This window comes from Rattus norvegicus, chromosome 8 (assembly GCF_036323735.1).
Source record: "Rattus norvegicus strain BN/NHsdMcwi chromosome 8, GRCr8, whole genome shotgun sequence".
NCBI classification, from domain to species: Eukaryota; Metazoa; Chordata; class Mammalia; order Rodentia; family Muridae; genus Rattus; species Rattus norvegicus.
Window position 1 is genome coordinate 79,994,513 of NC_086026.1, and position 26,574 is coordinate 80,021,086.

The 26,574-nt window shown below is 39.8% G+C and overlaps 1 protein-coding gene and 1 pseudogene across 12 annotated transcripts in view; one reads left to right on the top strand and one right to left on the bottom strand.

Annotated features, from left to right (window-relative positions):
* The window catches only part of Rnf111 (ring finger protein 111), a 76,192-nt gene that overhangs the window by 9,682 nt on the left and 39,936 nt on the right, over nt 1-26,574 (bottom strand). For 6 of the 12 annotated variants that reach the window (XM_039081137.2, XM_039081135.2, XM_039081133.2 and 3 more), the window contains 8 exons: nt 23,176-23,302; nt 17,897-18,060; nt 16,698-16,892; nt 12,107-12,423; nt 8,184-8,439; nt 2,818-3,166; nt 1,747-1,899; nt 383-509 (listed from right to left, as the gene is read on the bottom strand). In XM_039081137.2, coding sequence (XP_038937065.1) covers nt 383-509; nt 1,747-1,899; nt 2,818-3,166; nt 8,184-8,439; nt 12,107-12,423; nt 16,698-16,892; nt 17,897-18,060; nt 23,176-23,302 — 1,688 coding nt within the window. The remainder of the gene's footprint in view (nt 1-382; nt 510-1,746; nt 1,900-2,817; nt 3,167-8,183; nt 8,440-12,106; nt 12,424-16,697; nt 16,893-17,896; nt 18,061-23,175; nt 23,303-26,574) is intronic. The other 6 variants (XM_006243373.5, XM_006243372.5, NM_001106836.2 and 3 more) reach the window with 3 other exon arrangements.
* Nucleotides 4,176-6,233, top strand: Polr2k-ps1 (RNA polymerase II, I and III subunit K, pseudogene 1; annotated as a pseudogene).

A 26,574-nucleotide genomic window follows, 5' to 3' on the forward strand; every position in this document is an offset into this window, starting at 1 on the left:
TTTTTAACATTGTAACAACAAAATCTGCACCTGTCGATCAGAAGCTGCTATACTGTGATAGCATCAAAGCAGAACTGATCCATTGATGGCAAATTTACCAATGCACCAATGCATCTCCATGACAGCTGGTCATGGTCATCTCAATGTGCAGAAAAGCCCACTTCTCAGCATTTTGGACATCAGAGTATATTTTGTAATTCAAATTACAAACCCATTATTTTAATATATCTACTCTTAAAGAATAGCTGGTTAATTAGGAGAATTATCCCTAAATTCTAGCAAAACATCTACTGTACCTAAATATTTCAATACAATACTTAATTCCAAAAGAGAGGTTACTTTTAAGGCAAATGGTTCACAATGTTAAAGGTTCCCACTTTACCATTAAGGGAAGTGCTCCTAACTGTAGGTGATGAAGTCGAGGCGGGGCGTGGTAATGGGCCAGGTGAGGGTGCAGTGCACCAGGTGTGTAGGTAGCTGCAGTCACTCCAGCTTCAATCCCCAGTTCCCTGAGAAAGATGAGGAGCAGTTTAACTGTGTGTCTTCCTTACAGCCTGGCTTTTTAGTGCAAGAGAATGGAAGCATAGACTTGAATTTCAAAAATCCTCTAAAGTTTCTTAACTTACAAAGCGAAGGCAAATGTATCTTAGCACCACCAGATTTTACTGATAATTTTAAGTGCATTTCGGAAATAAATGTTCAAAAAGCTTCATCTTTTGAGTATAAGCAGGAGAACATTTCAGCTCAGTTTTATTCAGTCACAAAAGTAAGAGAGATATTGAGTGGCTGCAAGGATCTTTTCTGACCCAGGACCTGAAGGACCACGCCAAATAGAGCTGACTCAGCTGGTTCATCTGATTGTGAAACATGCTCCCCCAGGGCCTATGTTTGCTGGGTTCTTGGTGTCAGTTACAATTAGAAGCGCTTCTACATCTAAAAACTCTTCAGTGCCTAAAGCCAGAGTAGCGCCTCTACAGCAAGGGCAGAAGCGGCTTCTGCTGAAGGCCCACTCCTTACTCACTCCCACTGCGTACTGTGCTACAATAACTGCGGCAAGCAGGTTAAAGCCAGCCCTTCATTTCTTCAGAACACAGACTAGATCTCTCCTTTCAATGGTGGACACTGCAGGTGCAGCAGACATAAGCATGACTAGGGAGATGGCTAAAGCAGGGCCGCATCGTGAGTCTGACCTCAGAGACAGACACTCACGAAAACAGGAGAGAGCTCTAGTCCTCTCATGTACGGAATCTGTCAAAGTCCAACTCGGCTGTAGAGAACTGGAGTGTGGGCAGAAGGAAGCACAGGGGAACATGAAGACTGTGGTCAACAGAGATAAACATTCAGTTCAACAGGACTAAGTTCTGAGTTTCTATGGTATGTCCTCGTGGATGAAGTGGCAACAATAGTTACACAGTATAAACCACTTAAAAGGGGGATTTTAAGTGTCATCAGAGAAATGATAAATATTGAGGTAGGGATACACAACTTTGCCTGAGTTGATCCTTCTACAATGAACCCAGTCCACACAATTATTATCTGACTGAAAACCAACGAATCTTTCCCCGATTCAAGTGGCTCCTGCCCCAGGACTCAAGATTCTGCTCTTTCTGTCTGGGTCTTATCACCCAGAGATGATTAGTCCCAGCAGAACTGTCTTTCCACACATTAGGACATGCACTCCACTGCAAAGCACTTCTTCCCCCAGTTTTACCACTTAGCACAGTTTGAGGTAAAGAAGGTACTGACCAGGCAGTTCTCTCCGGAGCCTGGCGAGGATGTGAAGACATGGTTTGAGGCACATGAATATGATGCCCATGGCCATAGTTTGGGTGCATCCTATGTGGATGGGGTGGGGGCCGTTCATGTGCCCGCCTGGAAACACAGAACACAAAAAGACCACTGGAAATAATTGAATAATTGGTTATTTCTTAATGTAAGGGAAAAAAATCCTATTATATTACGAAAATCTACAGATAATCATGAAATTAATTTATACTAAGAAACATGTATTATAAAACTTTTATTAAATGGAAAAAAAAGGTCCATGATACTCTCTACAAAAACTTAATGCTCATTTATTCTAACATCTCTAATTTAAATATCATCCCAGAAACCAGGAATAGTGGTGCAAACCTTTGATCCCAGAACTGGGAGTCAGAAGCAGAGGCAGCTGGGTCTCTATAAGTTCAGGTCTACATAATGAGACCCTGTTTCAAAACCAAAACACAACAACAGCAAAAATAAAAATCATTCCATGAGAATGGTAATTTTCATGTTCTCTTGAAACTTCCCCAATATATATTTTAATTGGGAGAATAATAGAATGGAAATATTAACTTCAAAATGTTAAACACCTAAGAACAAATGTCATATCATATGTACAAACAAGTTACATAAATCACATAAATATATAACACAGGATAGAAAATTTTATTCTGCTAGTCGTAATAAAAGAACGGGTTTTTTTGTGGGCTTTTCAGACAGGATTTCCTGTGTGTATTGGCCAGCATGTCCATTAGGTGCATAGCCATGGATTCAATTCCCAGCATGACCAAATAAAAAACAAAAAGGCTAATTTCCTAGTAAGTTGAGATCCACATTGCTTTGTTTTACTAAGTTTCTTTCATTTCGCTTCCCACAATTAGGTGTGATGGTATATATCTTAGCACTATGTGGCTAAGGCAGGAGGTTTAAAAATTCAAGACCAGTCTGGCATATACAGTGAAACCTAGTTCAAAACATCAAAGATGTCATACTTTAAAGGTGAACAGAACATGAAGAAAGCAAGCACGGTCTTCCTAAACCCACAAAACCTACGTGGGATGCTGCATCAGCCTCCTCCTCTGCACTTCCATCCTCTGCATCACTTCATGAGGGTGCAGTCTCTGGGCTGAAGGTGCTGGGGCTGGAATATGGTGTGAAATTGGCTGGTGAGCAGGTGGAAGATGCTGAGGGATGGGTGCCGCTGTACTGCCTAGATGTGTTGGGGGCGGCGGCGCCACAGGGTGAGATGCTGCGTGAGTAGAAATCTGAGAATGGAAAGCATGGACAGGATGCGGAATCACATAATCCACTTGAGGGGGAGGCTGAGTCTGAGGAGGAGCACTCCCATGAGAGTGATGGCAAGCTGAGGCTTGATGGTGCAGTGCTCTTGTCAAGGAAGCATCTGCAAGAAAAATGTTTCTGTCAATACTCATAGCCCTTCATTCAAACATCACGACATCCTATCATGTGACTGTACCAAAATTTCTGGAAAAGTCCCTGGTGAAAACTGGTAAATGCTGAATGACATCCATATGTGCTGTTTGTTTGTTCTCTCTCCCCTCCCTCTCTCTCTCAAACACACACACAAGCTCAGTCAGACCTTTCCTACAATAAGGAGGTATAGGTCAGAAATAGTTTAAATACATATAGCTATTGACAAACAGGCTTTTTAAAGGTTACCATAATTAATATAGATGAGTATCTATAAGACATTGGTATACATTTTTACCATCCCACAGTCACCAAATATTTAATAAAAGATTTGATTTTCATTAATTTTACCAATATATTAGTATATATATTTAAGGATTTATTTGTATGTGCATTTTATGTATATAAGTGCTCTTATATAAGTGCATGTATGCCTGCATGACAGAAGAGGACATCAGATCCTATTACAAATGGTTATGAGTCACCATGTAGGTGCTGGGAATTGAACACAGATTCTTTGAAAGTACTTGGATGGAAGGGTGTATGTGTGCACATGTATGTGTGTATGCCAGAGTTTGACATGGAATGTAGTTAATGTTTTAACTCTTGTGCTAGTCAGTTTTATGTCAACTTGGCACAAGCTAGAATTATCAGAAAGGAGGAAGTCACAATTGAGAAAATGCCCCTAAGAGATTCTGTTGTAAAGCATTTTTTAAATTAGTGACTGACGGAGGAGCATCGGGCCACTGTGGGTTGTGCCATCCCTACCTAGGCTAGTAGTCATGGGTTTATAAGAAAGTAAGCTGAGCAAGCCAAGAGGAGGGCACCAGTAAGCAGTACTCTCCCATGGCTTCTGCATCAGTCCTGCCTCCAGGTTCCTACCCTGCTTTAAGCTCCTGTCCTGAATTCCTTCAATAAGAACAGCAATGTGGACATACATGTAAGCCAAATAAACCCTTTCCTCTTCAAGTTGGTTTTTTTTTTTTTGTCATGGTGTTTCATCACAGCAACAGAAACAAACCCTAACTAGGACAACTCCACTTTATTTTTTGAGGTTTTTCTCATTGAGAAGCAGGGCTCAATGATTCAGTGGGGTTAATGCACTAGCCAAAAAACCTTAGGGATCTTCCAGTCTTGTTCTTCCAGCACTTCTACGACAGGCACATGCCATCATACTAAGCCCTTTCCCATGGGTTCTGGAGATGAAACTCGGGTCCTCAAGCTTGTACAATATGCACTTTGCTGATAGCCCCTCCCAAACCATTATTTGGAGACAGTCTAGGTGTCTAGTCTAGAACTAGTTACTCAAGAGTTCACTAGCAGAGAACTGCCTTTAAGGTTTTTTGTTTTTTTTTTTAACATTTATTTGTCTATGTGTCAGTAGGCACACAGGAGGGCAGAGGGGAACTATATGGCAGTATTCTCAGCATGGTTTATAATTTTTCTGGCCCAACACCATTTTTCAAGTAATTTACTAAATCAATGATTTACTCTTCAAGAAGGCACACAGCCCCAGAAGTCAGCTGATAGAGAAGTCAGGTGATAAAGCAGGTTACTACTATTCACACCAAATGGCCTGCATCTCAGAGTTCTGTTTACAATGTTTTAGAACTCTTAAGCAAGCATTCTAAGGGGCAGCCTGCTACCTGCACAGGCCACCTGCTCTTCATTCCCAATCCTATCCCATTACCTTTTTTTTTTTTTTTTTTTTTTGGTTCTTTTTTTTCGGAGCTGGGGACCGAACCCCGGGCCTTGCGCTTCCTAGGTAAGCGCTCTACCACTGAGCTAAATCCCCAGCCCCTATCCCATTACTTTTTATTATGTTCTTGTTTGGTTTCTCATCAAGGGGTCTCACTAGGTAGCCCAGACTGGTTTCAAATTTAAGAGTCTTCTGTCTCAAGCTCTAAAGTGCTGGAATTACAGGCATGTGCCATTAAATCCATCCTTTCAAAGTTTATAGGTACTGTTACCAAGTTAGAAAATCTGTTTAAGTAGATGTGTATCAACTACACATAAAGTAAAATTTAAAATAAATTCTTCTTGAAATTTCTTCCTAAAAGCTCCACTTGTCACAGAGAAGGGAAGCTGCTTCTGACTTCAGAGGACACAGCAATGGACACTCAGAAAGACACTCAATCCCAAAGCAACAGCTGATGATATATAACTGGGGAGAGGGTCACACTGAAAATGAAATAAAACCCAGGAATCAAGTCAGATGCAGGGAATGTGAATAGAAACTAATGTACAAGAAAGAGCCTAAAAGATTGGTGGTTTATGATGCTTGATGAAATGTCGGAATTCAGGAGTATCTTTATTCAAACTTCACTTGCTCCACTGCTATTTCTCTTTATTATATAGTTTTTTACTTAGCTTACTTATAAATACAACTGTATACCTATGATTTCATTTTAGTAAAGTGACTGTATTTTAATACTATACATAAAGGAAATCTTGGTTTAAGAAAAGCTCCACTAGTCACTTATAGTATCAAGACTGCTTAACTCCATACTTACTAAACTGTCACACAGTGTGCATCATGGCTCCATGGCTGAAAAAGAGCCTCTTTTTATGTGGTACTACATGTCTGTATTTGAGCATTCAGAAGTCTGAGGCAAGAAGCAGATCATGAGTACCAGGGCACATAATTAAGGCACTGACTCAAACTCCTCCCTACATAATAGCTATCATCTCATAGCACAGCTTTATAGATAACATTTCAAAAATAGCTTTCCAAATATAGTGGTTTCATTGCCTACTCAATACTTTCAAAAGCAAAGAAATATTTTTCTAACATAATAGTACTAGTGGTATACAAGTCAGTCACTTGGGTCAAAATTTTGTAATAGTCAGTCAGAATCATTCCCATTTGGCCAATGTGAAGAAACTGAAAACAAAGTGGTAGATAACTCGCCCAAGGTCACTAAGCTACCTCCTCAGAGCTGGGAAGTCCACTCAGACCATCATTTCATGGAAAACCCAGTTGTGTTCCTTTAACCACTTTTCCCAGTGCAATTTCAACGAAAAGGGGATATTAGAACAGCATGTATTATACATAAACTAAAGTATACTAGAAATGTTTTTAAACAGAAATGGGGAAGCAGGGAACCTACACAGATAACAAATACATTTTACTGAGGAAAAACAATGGGGCCATTAGTCAAGATACCTTTGACACAGGAAAAGTCAAACCCTACCTTCATTCCCAGAGTCCCCTAATAACAAATATAAACTGGATGATCCTGTGGAGGGAAATTTAACAATACTGACTTGAAAGCACATTTGTTTGGCTATAGAAAAACTCAAACAAATGCAAACAACTTAAATATTCATCAAGAGAGAGTGGATTTAATATAATGGAATATTCCGATAGTGTTTAAAAACAACAGTAACGAGCTGGAGAGATGGCTCAGCGGTTAAGAACACTGACTGCTCTTCCAGAGGTCCTGAGTTCAATTCTTGAAAAAAGTAAGGGAAAGGAATGAAAAAGACAAATACTACTGAGTTTTATGAGTCAGTATGATGAGAAAATAATGTACTGTTAAATCAAAGAAAATAACAGGATGCTGTATAATGAAAAGGCTAATGTTTTTTAAAGGGTAGAATACTTATGTATATTTACAAAGAAAAAAATCTGGGAGTTTTTATAATAAACTCTAAAGAACTAGTTCCTCTGAGGAACTAAGATTAATGAGACAGGAAAAAGAACTTTTAGTTTTTCATTTTACAATATTCTGGTTTAGAAACAGTAGAATAGGAGCTGGGGATTTAGCTCAGCGGTAGAGCACTTGCCTAGTGAGCGCAAGGCCCTGGGTTCAGTCCCCAGCTCCGAAAAAAAAAAAAAGAAAAGAAAAGAAAAGAAAAGAAAGAAAGAAAGAAAGAAAGAAAGAAAGAAAGAAAGAAAGAAAGAAAGAAAGAACAGTAGAATATATATGACACACTTTTATGATAAAGATAAAACTACTTTAAGTCAAATAGCAGCAGTCAAATTACATCCTCTGCCTCATAGATAAGGGAAAGACAGGAAGCCGCACAGAAGGTCTGAGTAGGAAGGGGAGGCCTGAGGACCAGCAGCAAGTTTAACAGAATAGTTCATTGTTGTCTCAGTGTTCACATTAACTGCAAAACAAATTGTTTCTAAACACGTTCCAACTTAAACTTTGTATTTTATACTGTAATAGTGAGGCTCAAATAATATGTCACTAGTTTTATTGTTCAAAGTTTGGCCTGATTCTACCAGATGTGTCTGCAAGGAAGAGATTTTACTCCTGAAGTAGAACAAAGTCAAGATAAATAACAGAAATGTACACAACCAATATGAAAGACAGCTTCCTTACTAACTCGCTGGTCCACTCTCACGTGAGCTATTAACAGGATTTGTTAAGCTTCCATTTTATAGTTAGCTCAGACTCAAACAAAATACTAGGGTTGGGGATTTAGCGCAGTGGTAGAGCGCTTGCCTATTAGGCAAGCGCAAGGCCCTGGGTTCAGTCCCCAGCTCCGGAAAACAAAACAAAACAAAAAAAACCAAAAAGAACAAAAAGAACAAAATACTAGGTAATATAGCCCAATCTAGTAGATTCCAGTTTCCTTATATAGCTGCTATGCCTGGTTCTGCTGTAGCTGCCCATTTGAGATGATATATAAAACTCTTTTTCCAAATGGCAAGACCTTCTGTCACAGCCCTCTCTCTTATGTCTTAGTTGACTCAGAAATATTTGAATAAAATTTAAGAGTTCTTGAACAGATTTCCTTTACTGTGCCTAGAGATGATACAAAGTTTTCACATTTCTTCATACTCTTAAACCAAATTCCTTAAAAAAAAATTTTTTTTGTGTAAGAATATAAGGTACCACTCAATACATCTCAATTTCATAGACAGTTATATGGGAAAAATAAGTCCATTTTTAAAGCTGACTAATACTGATAAGCTAGGACTGGTGTAATTCCATTTTCACACTCTAGTTCTTTGCCCCTCAGTTCATACTTACAAGGAGGTGGCATGTAGTGCCGACATGATGAGAGAGAAGGCTGTGGAGGTGGCTGGGGCTGGGGCTGTGCAACCATGCTGGAGCCATAGCCATCTATTGATAATGGCTGAGTTGGGGCTGCAGCAGCCTGATGGCCAAAGACTGCAGCCCGGGAAGAAGAGACAGGGCAGCAAGGGTCAAAGGCAGATGCACCATGGAAACCCCCACTTCCATGAGTCCTGAGAGCACTGTTGCTCAGATCGACTGGCAATGCCTGCTGGGTAAAGAACAATTAGAGTTTACCTTTCTAAAGTTTCATGAAAACATCATTTCTTGTCACATGAAAAAAGTATCCCTATAGTTCTCTAGAAAAACAAGGTCTTTGATGAATTTGGAAATGGCAATTCTTTGTATGACAAAATCAAGCACAAAGAAAATAATATGTAAAGCTAGAGCTTTAAATATAAAATATAAGATAAACAATTAATGTTACTGTAAGATTTATTTCTTGGGGCTAGAGAGATAGCTCAATGGTTTAAAAACTTGATGCTTTTGCAGAAGACCTAGGTTTAATACCCAGTATCCAAAGCAGGTAGCTCACAACTGCCTGAAACTTCAGTTCCAGGGATCTGAGGATCTGAGGCCCTTTTCTAGGCATGGACATGAATGCAAGAATGAGGTGTATAAAGACAAGCAAGAACACGCGCGCATGCGCGCGCACACGCACGCACACACACACACAAAATTTGAAAAGCAAATTAAAGATTTGATTGTTCTTATATTATGTACAACTGAGAACACAAGGTTTGAAAGCACACCTTCGGGGTTGGGGATTTAGCTCAGCGGTAGAGCGCTTGCCTAGCGAGCACAAGGCCCTGGGTTCGGCCCCCAGCTCCGGAAAAAAAAAAAAGAAAGAAAGAAAGCACACCTTCTTTACTCTGAAATTCTAACCAGGACTCCAGAGACAGTATGCTATCACAGCACTGAAAATATCAGAATTCTAGTAACAATCTGTCAAAAATTTCTACATTGTTTTATAACAGATTAAAACTAACAATGGAAAAAAAGATTTAAAAAAGAAAGAAAGAAAGAAAAGAAAAGAAAACCAAGCAGCACATGGTGGCCCACAGCTTCCAGTCCCACACTTGGGAGGCAGTGGTAGGAAGACTCTGAACTAGAGGCCAGCCTGACATATACAAGTGGGTTAGAGTTAACATTTTCTCCTCTTAAAGTATGTGACTTGAAAAGTTCAAAGTACACAGTAGGGTAACTACAGCCAACAACAATGAGTATCTCAGAATAGCTGTAAGAGTCTTCATGTTCCGCTGTAAGAGTCTTCATGTTCCCTACATGGAAATGATGACTTTTGTGATAGACATGAGGCTACTCTGTTGATCTTCACATATTCATTATATACATGTATCAAAATTACCATCTAGAGAAACAGACATAACTATGTGTTAGTTATGTAAAACCCCCAGGAACACTTGGGTCTCACTCTAAAGCAGATTACAAAGAAATAATTGTTGGGGGGTTGGGGATTTGGCTCAGTGATAGAGCGTTTGCCTAGGAACCACAAAGTCCTGGGTTCGGTCCCCAGCCCCGAAAAAAAGAAAAAGAAAAAAAAAAGAAAAAAGAAATAATTGTTGGGTTGTTCTTACTGTTGATATTTTTAAGTATTTTAAACACAATGTCTACTAGTTAGGTTCAGTACAGTTGTGCTTTCAAAATGGATCTGGCCAGGTGTGGTTGATATACCTGTCACTCTAGCCCTCAGGTAAAAGAAGCAAGGTGAGCCTAGCCTACATAGTGAAGATCTTATCCCTGACCAGTGTCAAACATGGATAGAAAGATGGTTCTGAATGAGGATACAAGTTTGATTCCTCCAGAATCTACACGAAAAGCTAAGTGCACACCTGTAATCTCTGCACTGGGGAGGCAGAGAGGACAGTTCTTAGAGTTCATCCCTATCAACAACACCAGTCTGCTGTCCATGAGACAACTTTGGGATAAGCTATCCCTTCCTTTAAAACAGTGGTTCTCAACCTTCCTAATGCTGTAACACTTTAAATACAGTCCCATATATTATGGTGATACCCAATCATTAATCTACTTTCGCTGCTACTTCTTAACTGTAAGTTTGCTGTTAAGAATTGTGATGTAGGGGTTGGGGATTTACTAGCTCAGTGGTAGCAAGGGCAAGGCCCTGGGTTCCGTCCCCAGCTCCGAAAAAAAGAAAAGGAAAAAAAAAAAAAAGAATTGTAATGGAAATACCTGTGTTTTCCACTGGTCTCAGGTGACCCTGTTAAAAAAAGGGTTGTCCAACCCCCAGAAAGAGTCATGACCCACAGGTTTAGAACCACTGTTTTAAGGTAACTGGAACTGGTAAAGACAGTCACCTACTGACTCTGAGCAAAAGGAAGCATTGTTTCTGTAATTCAATCTCACCTGCACCTTTATCTTTTATTTTCTGAGTCAAGGTCTCATTACATATTCCTAGCTATCTTGGAACTCTATAGAATAGGCTTGCCTAGAACTCACAGAGATCCACCTGCTTCTGCTTCGAGTACTAGGGTTAGCTACCTTTCTGTCTGACTTCTGTTTGTCCCCACCTCCCTCCTTTTTCTTTTCTTTTTTAAAAATTTTTTTAAGACTTATTTATTCCCCAGCTTCCAAAAAAAAAAGATTTATTTATTACATATGAGTACATATTTAATATTTATTATATCTGGTGTCCACCAGAAGAGGACATCAGATTCCATTGCAGATGGTTGTGAGCCACTAAGTGGTTGCTAGGATTTGAATTCAGACCTCCCTCCTTTTTCAAGGCAGGATTTTTCCAGTGTAGCCCTGGCTGTCCTTGAACTCAGAGCATTCTGTATCTCAGAGTACTGAAGTTATCTCTTAGCCAACTGTATTCTTATCAACTACAACAAGAGAACACTATGTGATAAACTCCTTTGTTGGGAGCTCTCTCAAGAATGGGGAAGCTGGTGGGGCTACCCTGCCATGGCCTACAACTCTAGTTAACTTCCTCTCCTTTCAACTCCCATTGCTGGTAAAAGGAGGCTTTCCTTTATGGCAGAGCCTTCAACATACCTCCTTCCCCAGAAGTACAAAAGCTTCAGATAACCATTTAATATCCTGAACTGTTAACACAAAGAAGCAAAACAACATCTGAAATCCTGCTCATTATTAAACTAACTCTTTTCAAATTCCTACTGGAGAAGACCTCTCCATTATTGTCCCAAAAGAGACAGCCAGCAAAATTTAAAGGCAAAACTTGGTGCTTCAGGAAAGGTCAAGAGACACAGAAAGGCAGCCTTTCTCAAGGTATCTTGGCTCTGTTCAGCCACATGACAACTAAAAGTTATATTAACTTCCCTGAAATAGTATCTTTTGGGTTTGTTTTTGTTTCTAATTGCACTGAAAGAGAGAGAGAGAGAGAGAGAGAGAGAGAGAGAGAGAGAGAGAGAGAGAGAGAGAGAGTGTCAGTGCTCATGCATATGTAAGTCAAAGAACAATTTGTAGGAATTGGCTCTCTCTTCTCACTATGTGGGTTCCAGGGACTGAACTCAGGTCAGGCCTGGCAGTAAGTGCTCTTACTCACCATGCCATATCCATGACCCGACAAGTGAATTTTACGATAGCTATCATGTCTACTTTTCCCCTTAACTGTTTGTAATAATTTTAACTTTCTGTATACCAAGACTCAATTTAAAAATTCACAGCTCATTAAATTAGTTCATTTTTGCATTCAAGAATATGGCTTAGTTTATAAACAAATTCATTTTGGCAACACATACACTAAAATATATCACTGGGATTTTCTACTTCTTTATGAACACAACCCAAGTTTAAAAGAAAAAAAAAAAAAAAAGGAAGAGAAAGGAAGGAAAGGGGTACAGGGAGAAGGGAGGAAGTGACTTGTAAAACCCACACACCTGGTCGTGGTAGCTGGAACCAGAGCTGCTATTTGCTCCACAAGGCGCCTGTACTTGAGGTCTTTCCACAGGACAAGCAGGGTCACTGAAGGAAGGAGAAACTGGGACAGCTGGGTGGGGAGTATGGTGGTGGTGGTGGTGATGCTGAAAATGGTGGCCATGCTGCTGAAAACAACTTGAGTGTGGATGTGCTAATGCATGGTGACTCTGTGATGTCCCTCCGCATGGTGAGTGCTGGGGGCAGCATGAAGGTAGCCTTGGCATTGCAGGAGGACCACTTTCTGGGACAGCATTTGATGCAGTTCTCCTCACGTCATCTTGAAACAGAAACAAATGGAAAAAATGATCAAATACCAGTGTATAAAAATAAGTACTGTGTATAATCTGAAAATAATCTGATGTAGAGAAGAGAGTGGGCTGGTGAGACTGATCAGCATAGTAAGGGGCTTGCTGTTGAGTCAAAACACCTAAGTTAGATTCCTGGGACTTACATGACAGAAGAAAAGAAATCACTATCACCTCAAGTTGTCTTCTGAAGTGCACATGTGTGTGCATACATGTATATACACACACACACATACATACACACACAAAATCTAATTTTTAAAATAAAAAAATAATATGATGGTAATATGCTTAACACACAGTATGCAATGTTGTGTAGTGTTTCCACTATGATTCTTCTGAGAATATAAATTCTTCAGGGAGTTCATATGTATCAAATCTGACAAAGAGATTATCTTTTCTTAGTATTTCTTAGCAATAAAGTTTCAAAAGTATCATGTGAATTCTTCCGCTCTGTTCTACAAAGAAAAGATCTTCTAAGTCCCTTTAACCAGTAACACAAATCACTTTCCGTACTGTAGTCTGCTGGGTATATTCAACTAAACTGGAAGCCGCAGTATCCACCTTATGACTATCTGGCTGGATCACTATCTCCCAATCTTTTCATTTCCTCTGCTGCCCAAACTCAGATAAAACTAATTTTGGTAACAAAATGTGACTCCAAGGAATCGAATTAATTGTTACTGTACACTGCACATAAAATGGAGGGGTCAGTAGAACAGGGGTCCAATCAGGAGGCTGAACACTTTTGCTTTTTACTTGCACAATTCAAGTATATGCACAAGCTAGAAAAGTGAGCTGTTTAGAGTATATGTTTGAGGGCGACTCCAGAATAGTCCAGGGACCATGTCCAAGGACAGTTAAACTTTATACAAGGACAGGACAACACTGTAAAGTCACAGAATGAGAGTTATCAGCTTCCCAGTGGCAGGTGAAAACAACTTCAATTATGATACAGAAGGGCCAAGGAAAGGCCCGGGAAGATGACAGGCATAATGCATGCTTTGTCACTCTGAATAAGTCAGAAGCAAATTAAAGAACAGGGATCAAACAGTGGTTGGAAGCACTTGCCACAGAGTCTGAAGACCTGGGTTTAATCCCTGAACACCAAGTTGCCCTGTAACTTCCACACTCACTGTGGTGTGAATACGCACACACGCACAGATAGATAACTTCACAGATAGATAACTTCGATAAAAAGAATGTAGAATGGAAACCCGTAGCACGCACAGAGACTGCAGGAGACCCTGTACATGCACTAGGAAACGGAACTGGTGAAGACAATAAAGACAAAGAAAACACAAGGTTAAGAATGGAGATGGGGGGGCTGGGGATTTAGCTCAGTGGTAGAGCGTTTGCCTAGGAAGTGCAAGGCCCTGGGTTCGGTCCCCAGCTCCGAAAAAAAGAACCAAAAAAAAAAAAAAAAAAAAGAATGGAGATGGGGGGTTGGGGATTTAGCTCAGTGGTAGAGCGCTTGCCTAGCAAGTACAAGGCCCTGGGTTTGGTCCCCAGCTCCGGGGGAAAAAAAAAAAAAAAAAAGAATGGAGATAGAACACAGACTCAGGGATTCTAAATAGACAGTTGGGGATCAGGCATTTAGGAAGAACAGCAAGCTAAACACACAAAGGCTTTTATGAAGCTAATATCAGGTCCTCTATTATAGAAGCACATGCCCGAGAATTTATTCTTTAACTTCCTTCCCATGAAAGATGAAAGCCTTGAGAAAAAGAACAGAATTTTGAAATTCATGGTGGCGGGGTGGGGGGCGGGGGGGGGGGGTGAGAGGGGAAGAGCTAACACAACATGAAGGGCAAATCACTACGAAGAGCCTACCATAAAGTACTCAGCACTTATGGAGGCAGCGGCTTGCACATTTGGTCATTAACTGCGTCATTTAGTTATTTGGATATCAGGTAGTTAGCTGGCTTAAATGATTCAAAGTAGAAAACCTGTATGGATCAGGGAACAAGTGATAAAGCTGAAAGCTGAACGGACAATTCCATATGATCTTGAATGTGAAGAGGAAACACAATCCAACTGCTTTAATTCAGTACAACTACATATGCCACTTTATCAAGTTTCTGTATAACAATTTGGCTTGGGACAATCATCTGTCTCAAAAATTGTATAGTGTAATATCAAGAACAAACTGTCAGGAACTACAGTGAATTTAACACCTAAGAAATGAAACAGAAGTTACTAAAAATAAGTAGTCATGTATAATACATAAATGAAAGCTGTAAGGTAATTATGAAATGTAGGTAGGAAGAACAGTATTAATGCTATCAAGAGAAAAGTGAATGGAGAGTTGAAATCCTTACCACAAAGATACTATGAACCCCAAATTAAGTATTTAGCTTTTAAATTTTCATCTTATATAAAATGGGAAATATAATGCAAATACCAAGGCATTTTTAAGTATTAAATGACAACATGAAATCACATAAAAGGGGTTAGAGCAATAGCTCAGGGGTTAAGAGTTCTGGCTGGGGCTAGAGAGATGGCTCATTGGTTAGGGGCACTGACTGCTCTTCCAGAGGTCCCAAATTCAATTCCCAGCAACCACATGGTGGCTCACAACCATCTGTAATGGGATCCGATGCCCTCTTCTGGTGTGCTGAAGATGTCACAGCGTACTTGTATACATAAACTGAATAAATAAATCCTTTAGAAAAAAAGTCTAGTCTTCTACAAGGCCCAGATTCTGTTCCCAGCAACCACATGGTGACTTACAACTGTCTATAACTCCAGTTCCATGGGTACCAAGTTTAAAAAACAAAATTATGTAAAAAAAAAAAAAAAAAATCATGTAAAATATCCAAGTAAAGTGCCACGAAAGAATATGCACTTAGTAAATTAAAGTCCATTTGCCTCTGCCTCCATTTCCTTTCAGAGAATATGGCATCTGAAAGGCATCCATGGGAAACCCTTCCATGAATATCTCAATTCTGTCTTTAGTTTTCTTCCAGAAAAGAAAGACTTTTCGCATTCAGTCATTTTCTAGTTTGATGAATGATGAAAGTCACAAAGATGTTATCAGAACTAAAAGCAAAATATATTACAGAAAGAACATAAAGTGCTCTCACTAAAAATAGTGATATTGTCAATTTATGAGCTATAGTATCTATCATGTGTGTCCTTGTTAGTGAGTTCCTATCTGTACCACTGTGCAGAGCCACCAAGCTGCCTTAAGCTAGTAAGAGAGAACCAGCAATATAACTGCTAACTGGAACAAAGAAATAATGTGATCAGTGCTGAAAATACAAAACTCTTTAGGATGGTTATAGCTCAGTGATTTAAAAAAAAAAAAAATACACTCAAGGGCTAGAGAGATGGCTCAGCAGTTGAGAGCTCTTCCAGAGGTCCTGAGTTCAATTTCCAGCAACCACATGGTGGCTTACAACCACATGCAATGGGATCCGATGCCCTCTTCTGGTGTGTCTGAGGATATGACAGTGGACTTATAGATATACAAGAAAGCCATCTTAAAAAACAAAAGAACAGCAACAACAAAACAAAAAGACAAAACACACAACACAAATGAGATCCTCAGCTCACTCCAAACAAACAAAAGAATGTTCTTTCTGGACTTGAGTTAGGCAAAGTTTCTTATGTATAATGCCAGAAGAACAAGGCAAAAGTAGAGAAAAGTGTTATCACCGAAACCTTTAAGACTCCTATCTCCATCTTACCTGATTCAAACTATGCCTAAGAGTAAAACTGGTGGGCCACAAGGGAACTCTGTTCAACTTCGTGAGGAGCAGCCAGTGTTTTACCCAGCAGCAGCTATACCATCTGCATTTTACCAGCATGTTACTAGAGTTCCAATTCCTCTCTATGACCAACCAGTTCTGGTGACTCTGCTCCTCTTTGTTCTTTTAAATTATGGATGGACACCTGTGTAGGTGTGAAGTAACTATGTACCTCAACATGTTTCCATCGTGTTCCATTAATCAATGTGATGCTTAGCATCTCTGCATGAAGTTCACTGTTCATTGGCTGTTTGAAAGTATCTGGTCAAATACTTTATCTATTTTTAAATTAGGCTGCTGTGTTTTTATTATTTCAGAATACTGTTTGTATTGTTATTAGAACCCTTATCAGACATGAGTTACAAATGTATTTTCTTACACTCTATAGACTGTTTTTTCCTTTTTGACAATGCCTTGCTAACATGAAGTATCGCACCATAAGGAATACACTCTTGCCAACACTGGTTAAAGAGTATCCCAGCATTCTTACTTACCGCCCACAGAAGAACCAGTTGCACTATTGCTTGTAAGAGTAGCTGCAGTCTCTGACACTGTGGAAGGCTGGCTACTGGCCACAGTTGAAGTAGTATCAGAGCCTTGCTCAGAGGTAGATGGATTTGAATTGTTAATGGAAGCACTAGTAGTTTGTGAGTCCATTCTAGCAGAAGTGGTTGGTACTACAGTAGGTTCTAAAAAACATAAAACATGAATTTAGCTTTACCAGAAGATTAAACAGGTTGTATTTTAATTTGAATCAGCAACTTATTTTTTTTCTTTGAAACAGTCTCTTACTATAGATAGGTTGGGTTCAGAATTCCCCTATTATGGCCTACCAAGGGTTGCTTATACATACACGCCCCACACCTGGACAAGTTAATCTCACTACGATAATGCCTAAATTTAAAAAAAAAAAAAGCATCAAGAACAAACTTCCTAGTAAGTATAACATACAATAAAGCTCTCACAAAACGTCACTGCAACACCAAACCAAAATGTCATTGAAAGATAAGAACTGTATTTAAAAACCCAACATGCATGTACGACCTAGTGGTCAGATGTTTAGTTTTCCAGGAGGACTAGGGCTGTACTTACCTAGCATATTTGACACCCTTGGTTTAATCCCCAGTAACAAGAGAGAAAGGTTTTCAGTACCTACTAAGTTTTCTGGTTTATTTACCACTAAAAAAAGAAAAGTTGGACGGAAGTCCAAGTTCTGCCCTTGGGCCACATTCAAGTCACAAACTGCATTCTCTGGCACAGCACAATTCCAAGCCAGGCTGCCCAGCCAGTGTTTATAACTTACCACAGTATGACAATGCTAGCTTACTAACCACTCTTCGTGTCCTTACCATACCAATAAACAAAGGTGTGTCTACAGGGGACTATTAGGACAAAACATGATCACTGATTATGCGCCTCACTTTAACCCTTTACACATAGCAACCAGGTCACAACATTAGCTAAGACTTTTAAAATTTATGTTCATCTCATTTTCCATGCCTTGGTTTTTGAAATTTTATAAATATAAATGAACACAAATATAAATATTTTAAGAATAGTAACACTCATCAATATTTTCCAATAAAAATTAAATTATGACTAAGGTAAATTTCAAGTATCAGATTACAAAACAGTCATTTAAGGTAGTTTATCAAATTTTCGTCATAACCCAACAGCTACAGTTCCAACTTACCATCTTCATCAACAGTAAGGTCCACAACTTCTGCTGCGTTCTGCCTCAGGGGCTGTATTACAGTAGAGATCCTACTGCGGTTTCGAGGCTCCTGTGCCCGGCCTGTGTGTGAACTTGAACCTTGGCTCCAATGAGATCTGGAGTGCCCAAGGGTTGAACGAGACCTTAAATGATGTCAGTATCAAGTTAGTAAACATAAATGAAGGGTAGATCCTTTTTCAGTCACTCTTAAGTGCCACAAGCTTATAAAACACTTTAATTCTTCATACATGACTCTCCCAAGAAATAACGGTCCTTGGATTAGAAACTATGACCAATGCAATGCCAGGCATTCAATAAGCTGCTAAATGAAGGTACCACCAACCAGAGCAGACAATAGATGATGTCAGATCAACCATTCAGAAAAGGGAAAGACAGAAACACTGCTCTTAATAGCCACTGTTTTAAATATTCACTTGAATTTTAAGTGAATATCACCATACACTGTGTTATGGCTTACATATGCTAAACCAAGGAAATGGCACTATTAGAAGGTGTGGCCCTGTTGGAGTAGGTGTGTCACTGTGGGCTTTAAGACCCCCATCCTAGATGCCTGGAAGTCAGTCTTCTGCTAGCAGCCTTCTGCTAGCAGCCTTCAGATGAAGATGTAGAACTCTCAGCTCTGCCTGCACCATGCCTGCCTATATGCCACCATGCTCCTGCCTTGATGATACTGGACTGAACCTCTGAACCTGTAAGCCAGTCCCAATTAAATGTGGTCCTTATAAGAGTTGCTCTGGTCATAGTTATCTGTTCACAGAAGTAAAACCCTTACCAAGACAAATTCCATTATAATAAAGGAACACAAATAAGACAAAGAGTCATGTATATAATTATGTCCCAAGCTAGGTTTGCAGAATTTAACTTTAGAAACCCTATGCCATGCTTCTGGTCCCTATGCTTCTGGTCTTCTCCTAACATAATACACAGAAGTATAAAGACAGCAGGGAGGGTCCCTGGAGTTGGCAAAGATGAAAACACTGGCTAGTTTATGAATCTGTGATTCATAAAGAGCATTACTTGCTTGAACTACTTACTTTAAGCATTAAATCACAACCTTAAATACCAGAAGTGAATGGCATTGTACTCTTTTCAATCACTCACAAGCATCTAGATGATTCTTAAGGAATCATAATAATTATGGAAGAGTATTTACAGATAGTATGCTAATATTCCTAACCTACTCAAGGCTTCAGAACAATTAAATCTGCTTTTGAAAAATGAGGCAAATAAGTCACAAGTTGTTACATAATTTGTGTCTTCTGTCTGCTCAGACTAAACTATGAATATTCATAAACTATGAATATTATGTTTGTTATCAGCACAAGTGACAAACATGAGTCAGATCCATTAAGTAATGTGTTTATAAATGCAAAGTTAGCAGGGGTTCCACTATTAAGAAAATATATAAAAATTCAAAGTGGGCTGAACTGTCTTTATCAACACTAAAGCCCAAGAGTTTAAAAAGAAATTAGAAACCTAAAATTCTGAAGAGATAAGAGTATGAAAGGTAATTCCTAAGACAATGCATATGTGAGAAAGCACTGCATATCACGAGCCACCACTGTAAACAAACCTGAAATAAAAATACTTTCTTATGAGGACAAATATCCTCATTAAAAACTTCTAAGATTAAAAAAAAAAACAAAAAACAAAAAAACAAAAACAAAAAAACTTCTGAGATGGGCTAGAGAGGTGGCTCAGCAGTTAAGAGCCTTAACTGTTCTTCCAGAGGTCCTGAGTTCAATTCCCAGCAACCACATAGTGGCTCACAACCATCTATAATGAAATCTGATGCCCCCTTTTGGTGTGTCTGAGAACAGCTACAATGTACTCATATACATGAAATAAATAAAATCTCAAAAAAAAAAAATTCTGAGAAAGGGCTACTAAAGAAATGACTCGGGGTTGGGGATTTAGCTCAGAGGTAGAGCGCTTGCCTAGCAAGCGCAAGGCCCTGGGTTCAGTTCCCAGCTCCGGAAAAAAAAAAAAAAAAAAAAAAAGAAATGACTCAGTGGTTAAGAGCACTTGCTATTCCTGCAAAGGATTCTTGGTTCCAAGTACCCACATCAGGTGACTCACATCTTTAACTCCATTTCCAAAGGAATTGACATTCTCTTCTCGCCTCTGAATACCTGCACTCAAGTACACATATTCATGAACAGACAGACAGAAAGACATACAACCGGGCAGGCGCGCACACACCCTATCTGGGAGACAGACAGTTCAGAAGTTAATAGCACTCCTTGTTCTTGTAGAGGATCCCGATTCCATTCCTAGCATCTACCGGCGGCTCACAGCCATTAACAGCCCACTTCTAGGAGATCCAGCATACTCTCCTGACTAGGAGCACTTGTAATGCACAAAAATACACACAGACAAAATACATACATAAAATAATTTTTAAAAAAACCTAAATTAGGCTGAGTGGTGGTGGTATAGCACTTCGTAGGCAGAGGCTGAGACAGGCAGATGGAGCTCTTTTGAGTTTGAGCCCATCCTGGTCTACAGAGCTAGTTCTAGGATAACTAGGTATATACCGAGAAACCCTGCCTTGAGTCAGGTGGACAGGGGGGAGAAGGAGGGCTAAATTTAAAAAAAAAAAAAAAAGAAGACCTTCCTGAGAAGTCCAGAGCCTATGATGAATGTGGGGTTCTGTCTGTATGTTTAATGTCTGTCTATCTATCTTCTCTGGAAAGCCATCAACAGCAGGCAGCTACTTTATGGCTCTTTTGGCACCCCAGGTTGATCTTCCTCTAGCCAGACAGTTACTGGACAGAGCTCTAGTGCACACATAAGGCAACAGTGTCACAGAGGTCTTCAAGGCCACTATGACAATGGCAACTGTCAAACCCTAGACAGACAGATAGACAGGCAGGCAGGCAGACAGACAAAAATATTCTCTTACACCAGAAGGGCCGAGAACCCTTGACAGCCCAACCATGACAAAGGTGCATTTCAGGTACTAACAAGAAACTGCCTGGGGATCATGAGACTCTTACTTGAAATGTTTGTTTGATAAAAGGACCTCCAATTCCACAAGAAAAGCGGATCTTGTTTTCTAACAGCCGAGAGCTAACATATAAAAACTGAATTGGTGCTCTGCCTTGTGAGCAGTGGCAGGCTAACTGTGACAGCCTTTGGCACACTAGAGTACCAATTTCCTGTTTAGGGAAATCGCTTAAAACCAAAACCAAAGACAGAGAGGAGGGGACTGGAGATATGGGTCAACGGTTAAGAAGACTGACTGCTCTTACAGAGGATCTGTGTCATCCTAGCACCCACATGAGTCTCTCTCTTAATTCTAGTTCCAGGGGACCAGATGACCTCTTCTGACCTCCGATGGCAGAGCACATATATGATAAACATACATACATGCAGTTAAAAGCTATACAAATAAATGATAACCCACACAATTTTTTTATTATTTAAGAAGAGAGGGAGAAAACTTCCATATCATCAGAAGCCACACTCCAACAAAAAATTACTGAGTAGAAAAGGATCGAGATCCTCAAATGTACTTCTGAATATATTTGGACATGAAAATTAATATTCATCCACAGAGTAGTCTGATGTATCAAATAAACAACTCTTGATCACTAATATTAATATTTATTATCAGCTTAAGCATGGAGTAAATAAAATGTTAACTTTTTCATTTCAAACAAGGGGACATGGTGTCAGAAGTAATTCTAAAAAAGTCATTGTATGTCCAAATATTTATCTAAACAAATGAGATGTTTCTACTCACTTATTAGTTCAGAACTTAGCTAGCATGATTAAATGGAAAACAGTACCATCAAGGGCCTTAGACTTGGCTCCTATAACAGAAGAGCACAGTTTTCACACGTAACAATGAGGACAGTCTTGATGTACACAAATAGCAAGTGCTGTTTTTATATATCATTAGTTTTCTTCATCTGTAAATTCAGAATTATACCCAATATTTATATTTTACCCACAACCAAACTTCATAGTTTATGGATTCTATGTGCTACAAATTAAAAAGCCCATGTTAAAAAAATATTAAGTAAAACTGCTGCTTACTTAGAGCAAATGGGGTAATGATAAAAATATATATCCCCTAATATTCCAGCTCCACTGGTCTGAGAATAGAATGTTTACAATAGTGAGTTTTACTGCCTCCCCAAAGTAAATCTAATGTAGCCTTGTATCAAGCTGAGGGTCTGGAGGGAATTGGTACCATAAACATGGTCAAGTATCTACATTTAAAAGTTCAAGTATACTGGGAAGGAGAGAGGAGGGGGAGGAAAAACAGGGGCCAGGTCAGATACAGGGGATGGAGGAAAAGTACAGAGGGCAGGAATTTGAAAGGTGTATAGCAGTAGGGAAGGGAGAACTTGGGGGAGCCACTAAAAAGTCCCAGATGCCAGGGACCCAAGAGGTTCCCAGGAACCAACAGGGATGATATTAGCCAAAATAGCCAACAAAGGGGAAAGAGAACCTGTAGAGACCATATCCAGTGGATAGACATGGCCTCCGGTTGAAGAGGCCACCCACCCACCTCAAAAATATTAATCCAGAATTCCTCCTCACAAATGGAAATGCAGGGACAAAGAACAGAGCAGAGACTGAAGGAAAAGCCATCCAGAGACTGCCCTACCTAGGGATCCATCCCATCTGTAGACACCAAACCCAGACACTATGGCTGATGCCAAGAAGTGCATGCTGACAGGAGCCTGATATAGCTGCCTCCTTAGAGGCTATGTGAGAGACTGACCAATACAGATGTGGATGCAAGCAGTCAAACATCAGACTGAGCACGGGGACCCCAATGGAGAAGTTAGGGGAAGAACTGGAGATAAAGGGGTCTGCAATTCCATAGAAGAAAAACACTATCAACCAACCAGACCCCACCCCTCCCCAAAGCTCCCAGGGACTAAACAACCAACCAAAGAGTACACGTGAGGGGACCCATGGCTCCAGCTGCATATGTAGAAGAGGACTGCCTTATCTGGCATCAATGGGAGGGGAGCCCCTTGGTCCTGTGGAGGATCAATGACCCAGGGTAGGGGAATGCTAGGGCACTGAGGCAGGAGTGGGTGGGCAGGTGGGGGAGCACCCTCATAGAGGCAGGGGGAAGGCGGTAGAGGATAGGGGATAGGGGATAGGGGGTTTGTGGATGGGAAACCAGGAAGGGGGAATAACATTTGAAATATAAATAAAATAACCAATTTTTTTAAAAAGTTCAAATAGACAACTAAGAACTAAAGTCTCACCGATAGCTTTCTCCAACTGTAACAATCTCCACTTCACTGTCAGTTGAGGTAACATTAATTTCTTCATTGGCAGTGACCTGGGGAGTGAAGGAAGCTTCTATCACCACAACATCTTCATCAATACTTCCTGGAGAGAGAAAAAAGCAAACCTGTTTAAAAGGCATGTTTATACTAACCACTAAGCAAAAATTTATCTTGACCTTGGAGAAAATTAAATTATTTTCATATTAAAGTAATATGAAAATGATGGGGAGTTATACAGCATCCTTGTTGTTGAAGAGCCAGCAAATTAGCCTAAAAAGTCAAAACCAATCCAACTGCAGAAATGCTAAGCAGAGGGCGACAGAGGCAGGCGAGGGAGTGAGAGCAGCTGGTGGTGGATGGTTCTTCTGGGTAGGAATGAGTGCTGAGTGGTGAGTGGGTACAAAACTCATGAGCTTTGGACTTGGAACCACATCCCAAGAGCTCTCACTGGGTCTTTTACAGATAAGCAAACCAATTATAAAGCATATTTGAAAGTATAAGCAAAAATATTAAGAAAATGCTAAAGATTCTATAATCAAAGTGTGTCCTTCTATAGGAATGCATAGACAAATGAGATATTAAACCTCTCATCAGGAGTAGGAGAGATGGCTCAGCAGATAAAAGCACTTTGTTACCAAGAGTGCTGTTCTGAGTTCTACCCCTGGGACCCAAACAGTGGAAGGGGTGAACAGAAATTATCCTTTGACCTTTACACGTACACTCAACCACTCACACACAGACAGTAAACAAATTTTAAAAATTCCAATAGTAAATCCAAATAAAAACAACATTTAACATATAACAAAGATGTCATCTCAAACACATAGGGGGAAATGTTAATGGATATATTTGAGAACAGCAGGATAGCTACATGAATTCAGAACCCCTGAACCCATGTAAAATGTGGAGACAGGTAGATACTCGACGCTCAATGGCCAGTCAGCATAGCCAAATAGTGAGCTGAAGTTTCAGTAAGAGACCGATTCTTTTCAAATAAAACAAACAGGTTAAAAATATAATATATTAAAATAAGAGAGAAACCAAGAAGAGACACCTAACTATATGCACAACTGACAGAAATGTGCACCACACAAAGTAAATATCACACACACACACAGACACACACACACACACATATACACACACACACACACGGGGGAGTGGGGGGAGTTATAAGAAGTCTCATATGCATATCTAACTGAAAACTCCAAGGTTTTAGTGGTATAAAACAGTAAGTTTAAAAACTAAATTAATGAGGGGTTGGAGAGATGATTCACTGGCTGCTCTTGCAGAGGACCTGTATTCAAATTTCCAGGACACAGTGATGGCTCACAAGTCTGTAACTCTAGTTCTACAGAATCTAATCCCCTTCTCTGGTCTCTGCAGACACTATATACACATGGTACGCAAATATATAATAATAAGTGAAATAATTACCAAAAAATTTAAACTGAACAAAAATAAACCAGTGGGTGAGTCAGATAGGGCTCACTCAACAGTAACAAAACACTAAAATGAGCATCTATATTTGAACCTAAGTTTATTTGATTATCTTGAAATAACTAAATTCTGTTGGACATGATGGTACCTGCCTTCAATCCCAGCACTTGGGAGACAGTAGCAGGAGGATCTTTGAGTTTGAGATCAGTCTGGTCTATACAGTGAGTTCCAGAACAGCTAGGGTTACACAGTGAGATCCTGTCTCCAAATATTTTGAAGTTAGGGTAACACAATGTCCAACAAAATTGCTACTAATCCAACTGACACTTCATTTTGGTCTTCTATTTATGAACAGAAATCCTTGATAAACTTAGAAGCCAAGTAATAAAGATGCACTAGGAGAGAACTATTTCTCAGAATTCTGGTGAACAATGCTTGTAAAACAATATCCAATACTAAATTCAACTAGTTTATTTTAGGTCAATTGGCAAAAGCAGTGGGTAAGGTAAAATTGTTGTATCTTAGCACTTACAAGCACTAAAAAGGCTCAGATTTCCATCAGTCACTCAACGAGCCCACAATGCTGATATATACTGTTAGACCCAAGTAAAGCAATACTGGTAGATAAAAGTAGTTAAGCTGGTTGGGGATTTAGCTCAGTGATAGAGCGCTTGCCTAGCAAACGCAAGGCCCTGGGTTCGGTCCCCAGCTCCGAAAAAAAGAAAAAGAAAGAAGAAAAAAAAAAGTAGTTAAGCTGACACCCCAATGCTATTCTGACTAAAGCATGCTTGACTTAGTCATCAAGCCTGGACTCAAGGTCAGGTTTTTACCAGTGAGGCTTTTGTCAGTCACTGGGCATATGATGCTTTTAATGTCAGTGTTCATATATGTTGCGGGAGAAAGAAAACTACTTCCAAAGAGCTGAAATTTAACAAAAAAGAAAAAGGAATTCCCACCAATATTTCAGTTTCTTGTGAATTATATGCTATTCTAAAATGATTCTTTAAATGCTATAAGCAGAAAAACATGGAGAAGCTGAAATGAGAAACATAAAACTCTCAGGACTACACTGTGGCCGGAGCTGGCACCTTCTCAGCACCAGTCCCTGCTGAGAGCAGAGGATCTGGACATAACTCCTTGGGCATCTGGCACTGCAGCTGGTGACATTTTAGTGTAGATAAGCTAAGACACTCTCAGATAAGCTTACACAGGTGTGCAAGTTTGTACAGCAAGAACTCAGAAAGAGCTAGGTGAACAAACAGGGAGCACTCAAGCACAGAATTGTGTAATTGTGCATGCTGATATAAAAACCTTTATTGTTTGCCTCTACAGATGCTTTCTTATTTTCTGTTGGAGAGGTTTCTAAACTTATTAATTAACAAGTAATAGTTAACAATTATTGCTTCTGGACAATAAGAATGGAAACTCTGGCCAGGGAATGATGGTGCACACCTTTAATCCCAGCTCTTGAGGAGGCAGGATCTCTGAGGCTGAGCCCAGCCTGATCTACAGAGTGAGTTCCAGGACAGCCAGGGCTGCACAGAGAAAACCCTGTCTCAACTAACCAAAAAAATCAAGGATTCTCTGAGGAGGAAATGTATTTATTTTAGAGATATGGGTGTTTTGCCTGCATGCATGGTGTGCACCATGTGTGCAGTGCCTACCGAGGTCAGAAAAGGGAGTCAAATCCCCTAGTATTAGAGTTGTATACAGCTGTTAGACACGATGGTGCTGGTGATTCAACTAGGTCCTCTATATAAGCAACCAATGCTCTTAACCTCTGAACCATCTCTCCAAACCCTAAGTCCTTGTTTTTGTTGTTGTTTGTTTGTTTTAAAAAAAAAAAAAACCTAGGCTGGATGGTGGTGGCACATGAATTTAGTCCCAAACTTGGGGGAGTCAAAGGCAGGCAGATCTCCGAGGCCAGCTTGGTCT